The following is a 5,509-nucleotide window of genomic DNA, read 5'->3' on the forward strand; positions in this document are numbered from 1 at the left end:
ATTGTAAATGCGCTATTGTAAAAAATTTCAATTTGTATTTCTTATTTTGCTTTCTATTTAAGGTAGTAGTGGATTTGTTGATCACTTTTGCATATTCGTCTATTTCTATTAACCTTTTTAAGTAGACTTAAATAAAAAAGGAAACATTGCGAGTAAAATATTAGCAATCTACATAAAACCAAATTTGTGCCTTTCAAGCGATTAAACTCCAAAGGGGCAGTTGACTTTTATGCAACGCAACCTACAAATTGTGTATGCAAATGTGCCAGTGCAAGGTGTCTCACGAATGTGGCATACATAAATTGAAATTGACAATGTTCAAGACAAATAATTACCATACAGTTTTATATGCTAATAAGAGTCCTTAGAACAAATCATTGGTAAAATACGAGCACATACATATGTACATATGTACATAGACATTTATCCAATTATGTTGAGCTTATTTTTCGTAGCCGAAAACATATCCACATTTTTGGATTTTTAACTTTTCATTGTTTATTGTTATAGTAAAATAATTTTTGCAAGTGTTTCAATATGATTGTGGATATGGATGCAGATGTACACTAGCATGTAATAAGTATGTATATGTGTGTGTGTGTGTGTGGCATTATAATTTGCTTTAAAGTAGTATACATTACATTACTAATTAAAAATAATTTGCATTACTTACTGTATTTTTTTATTATTTAAATTTGCGTTATGATTTTGCATTATTTTAGCTCAATGATTTTTACTGTTTAGTCATTTTCGTCTCAACTTTCATTTTGAATACTCTTTTTTTGTATCCAAGTATATGTATGTGTTTGCGTAGTTTCGTTTTACATTAAGTGTAAACTAATCAAAGAAGTACTTTATGTTTTTTTACTAGTTATTTAATTAGATGTACTTTTACTTGCAGTTACTTTTTGTTGGGGAAAAATGCAGAAATAAATATTCTTTAATGATAAATTAAGTAAAAATTATTTTTAAACTAATATTATATTTTTTTTTTTAATTCAAGGTGTTTATTTTTAAGACCTTCTCAATTATTTAAAAAATAATGTGGTATGAAGAATAAAAAATAAAAACCAAATAAACTTGTGAATTAAAAGTGTAAAGTGAAATGCAAATTCAACAGAAGGCGGCAGCAGTAGTACACAGCCTTAATCTGAGGTTAAAGCTTTAGGACAAGCCAAAAAGCACTGTGCCTACATTGTATCGTAACTGGGTATTTATTTGTTCAGTGAGTAAGTTCAAGGCATTTGTTACTAGTACATAGCTGCAATTTTTGGAACGCAGCATGTCTGCGCTTCTGTCGGTAATCGCTTTCCTTAGCATTCATCGTTCGACTGCTTTTATTTTACTCTTCTGTTTAATTTCCACATTTTTGTTTTTTTTTTCTTTGTTAAGGTGTTATCTGTAAAAATTTTACTTAATGTTAAAGAATGTGATCCTGCAATGCTGCGCGCGCTACTCCGATCATTCGTCTTGCGGCACTTTACGTTATTTTTTTAGGTTTGTGTCTTTTCTCCTGCCCCACCGGCAGCGCGCATTCACTCTATATGCTATATTTTAATTACGCTCTAGTTAAACCGCTTATCCATTGTAACTTATTCGTTTCGTACTTTCTTCAGCTCTGGTGGACTGTGTGCTTCATCTGATGTTAAGATTCCGTCGACTTCGCTGCCACCATCGGCGCATTGCAATGCTCGCTTCTGCGCCACAACGGCTCCGACAACACTGCTGAGGGCGGTATCGTTGTTGGAGTCGCTAGCGATGGCTGTGGTGTAATTTATAGCATCATTACCGCCAAACACTGGCGTTATTGACTTGTGGCTCTGTCCGATGTGGCGGCTGTTGCTGTTACTGCTTTCGTCCTCTGCGTCTTCCTCATCTTCCTCGCTCCCTTCCTCATTTCCCGTTGAACGCAAGCAACTGCTGTTTTCTCCATCACTACCAGGTGCAACCAAAGTCGCTAAAGTACCATTTCCATTACCGTTGCCATTTCCTACGACCGTAGCGGCAGCTTCCTTCTGTCGGCTGTTGCTCACAAGGTGGCCAATGCCTTCAATGTCGCTATTACTATTTGTGTTTGTATTTATGCTGCTATTACTGTTGTTGTGTTTAAGTTTAGCCTTTTCTGGTGCCTCCAAGTTGCTCTCTGAATCTGAGGCGAGTGGTGTGCCAACTTCGCCATCGTCGGTTGAGGTTGTAGCAGTGGTCTGTGTGGTGTTCTCATCAATGATGGGCTCTTGTGAAGTGGAGTCGTTTGAAACAAAGTTAGAATCGCCATCCTGCAAAGCACTAGCCGCTATTACAATGGGTGCTGTGTTGGTGTGATCATTTTCAGCTGAAAGTAAATTTTTTTCACTCAAAAAAAAACGTAAGCTTAAAAAGGTAAAATAGTTTTGACATCCCACCTGCACCTAAACTTTCATCATCGCCGTCATTTGTATCGTCAGCCTCACCACTAATTATTTTAGCTGCCTGTGTTGCTGCCTTTACTGCACTACCATTGGTATTTGCACCGCCACCAGCGCCTGGTCCGGGCATTTCATCCAACAGCTCTGGACTCAAGTCATTCGCAACATAATGGGCCCAGAGAGCCAGCTCCACGCGATGTGGCGACCAAAACGGTGTTTCGCCGCCAGCCTCGGTATTTAGGCGTTCAACAGTAGTCTGAATGTGCTGCACAAAATTGAGGTACTCCTTGGTGGTATAATCAATACCCTCGATTTCTGTAATTCAAAGAAACCAAAGCAATTAAACTGCGCAAATACTAACGTAAATGTTTTCTTAGTTTGTATATTTCTTCTATTCATTTTACTGGGTATATTATATTTGTCACTCTAGCCTAACGCTATTTTATTTACTTTTATATGTCCAAAAGAATAATGAAATCCTTTCAATACGTACCTGGAATTGCCATTAGGCACTCATCTGCCATGAATGGCGCTGAATCAGGTGCAGCAGCTGCCAATAGCGCGGATGCCATGGTGGTGCCAACCCCTTTGAGATTTGAGAGTGCCGTTATGGCCTGTTCAAGATTGGGCAGCTTACGGAAAGCTTTCTTTGTCTCCTGCATAACGGCGCGCGGCGTATTTACCTTCACCAGATACGAGAGCTGTGGATAAAACTTTCCACGAGACTGCTTCCATTTCATTGTCTGCACCAACTCGTCGTATATCATGTGGGCATCCTTCCCTCGTGCTTTTATCAACTTTGGCAACTCGTTTTGATACCAATCGTCCAAACGTATCAGCTCTTGTGGTTTTTTGCTTCGCTTTTCTGCCTTTAATTTTAGCACTTGGGGATAAAGTTTATAGCAGTACTCGAATTGGTACGTGTTGCCATTCTCGAAGAACGACGCAATGTCCTTGTTAGTTGTCATATCGAAGACCGCTGCTGTGTTAAAGGTGGCGATCACGTTGGCGTTTCCGAAAGTATTTTCCTCTAAAAGTGTATGCCCGGTGCTATTGCCGCCGCAGCTATCGCGTTCGGCAGATGGATCGATCGATGGCAATGTTGGTTAGCAAAACAGTGGTTGCACTGGTGGTTGCTGGTATTGGTACCACACTCGCAACTGTGGTAGTGATGATAATGACAATGGTATTAGTGGTGGTGGATGAATCGTAATGGCTGTAGGGAAGATGAGAGCGTATGCTGGTTATTTTGCTAAAAATTGGAAAACTAGTAGTGGGTACACTACATATCTATAATAAACTCATCAATATTTGTCCAAAATTAAAACTCAACATTAAAACAAAATTAATTTCTTTTTTGGCTGCTACTGGCTTGCTCTTCACAATTATGGAGTCTTTTTAATTTTACGAGTTTGCTTCATAGATTGCTTTGTGTGTCCAATAATCATCCTGGCTTTAAAGGGAGATCAAAATCGTATTCACTTTTAAAAATTCAGCTCAACATCGAGTTCCCCTTCAACTTGGAACACTTTCTTTTCTTCAATATACATCGCCTAATTTAATTTTAAATATGCAGGTGGCACTATTACTTCTAAAAACACAATTTTGCACTTACCTCAGTTCAAAATTGGTCAATAATGGCTCGTTTACGCTTGGAAAACTTTACTTTATCATCAAAATCGCCTCCTCTACACCAACGACAGTAAAAATAATTTTCAATTCAATTTCAAGTTTCGCAGTCTACGCGAGCGACGAACAAAAATCGACATCATTTTTTCCTCGTTTTATCTTCATCTCTCTTTTGTGGTTCGCTTCGTGGTCCTCCCTTTCCCTTCTCCGGATTTTATTTCAAATACAAGACTGCGCGTTCATTGTGCTCTAGCTGGTGTTTGTGTGAGCGTGCGTATGTTTGTTTGTGTGTTCTGCCGTATGCGCTGTGCCCGGTTGGTAATCGTTGTCGTTGCTGTGCCGTTGTGCTTTGGGTCGCAGTCGACAACGTCGCTGCCTGACCGATGATTTTTCATTTTACGACTCGCTCGCCTTCTTGCTGTGGATGGGGATGCCACATATCAAATACATTGAAACTCTCAAGTTCTGCATCTTTTTCTGCACTCTAGCTGTTTACTAATCTTCATAACTAACCAAAGATCGAAAGTGATTCGTTTCTGCAAATCTTCTTCGACCTAATTCGCGCAGTCATGCATGAAGAGTTCCCACGACAGTCGGGTCTACGTAACCGGAACGACCCAGATTTACGTACAAATGTATATCTGGACAAGGACGGGCACTCCAGCATCACTCCCCAAAAAACTCCGGGGAGCTTGAATGATGTTACAACAACAACGCCACGTTAGTAGCGTGTTAGATGTANAAAAAAAAAAAAAATCGAAATTATATTTGTGCAACTTTCGTGCTAAATTTGTTTGCTTCAAAAAGCACTGATCCATCCATTGCAATGCCCACTATCAACGTTTGCTGATACTACCTGTCCAATATGCCTTAGACTGCATACAGAATCGTATCTTAGCTAACGTCAAAAATAACTTGCACAGTTCGCATAAAACTGTCCTAGCTGCATTTTTTGGGTTTCTATTCGAATTCGACATGACAGCTAAATGGATATATTAAAATGGTAATCGCTTGAAAGCGCCCGAAATACTTGGCTAACCATCTATTAATTTATCAGGTGCTGGTTTCAGAAGGCATTTTCCATCAATGAAATGGTACTTTTCGTTCCAGCTATGTGTCAGCACTACTCAGCTGTTTGTTGTTGTATTCACCATTGCTTCGCCGCTGCCAAATCGCGTCCATTTGTACCCAGTTCCACGGTTGCCACACACTTGGACAAAATGTCACCAACAATTTTAAAAAGATAACCCAAAGTACTAAAAACCTTTTCTTTCTTTTAACATACACAATGGGCGTTACTTACACCTTCGAGATTGTATTAAAGTTGCCTAGAGGTTTACATAGGTATGTATGTACATACATGATTTCTGCCTTTTCCGAATCGATTAAACACACTTTTTGAAAAATCGTAAACTTAAGTGTCAACGTACCAATTCTGGTAACATTTTACTAGATTGGCAACCGTGCCCAGTTCG

General features: G+C 39.1%; 1 protein-coding gene across 1 annotated transcript; it reads right to left on the reverse strand.

Annotated features, from left to right (window-relative positions):
- Nucleotides 1–1,353: 1,353 nt before the first annotated feature.
- Amun (protein amun) lies at nt 1,354–4,497 on the reverse strand. Its single transcript, XM_017638740.1, has 4 exons — nt 4,021–4,497; nt 2,899–3,621; nt 2,403–2,720; nt 1,354–2,332 (listed from the first exon to the last, which is right to left on the reverse strand). The coding sequence occupies exons 2-4, from the start codon at nt 3,371–3,373 to the stop codon at nt 1,593–1,595; spliced, it is 1,533 nt and encodes a 510-aa protein (XP_017494229.1). The 5' UTR covers nt 3,374–3,621; nt 4,021–4,497; the 3' UTR covers nt 1,354–1,592.
- Between the last annotated feature and the right edge of the window lie 1,012 nt (nt 4,498–5,509).

This window comes from Rhagoletis zephyria, unplaced genomic scaffold (genome assembly GCF_001687245.7).
Source record: "Rhagoletis zephyria isolate East Lansing unplaced genomic scaffold, Rhagoletis_zephyria_1.1 Rzeph_scaffold_26507, whole genome shotgun sequence".
Taxonomy (NCBI): Eukaryota; Metazoa; Arthropoda; class Insecta; order Diptera; family Tephritidae; genus Rhagoletis; species Rhagoletis zephyria.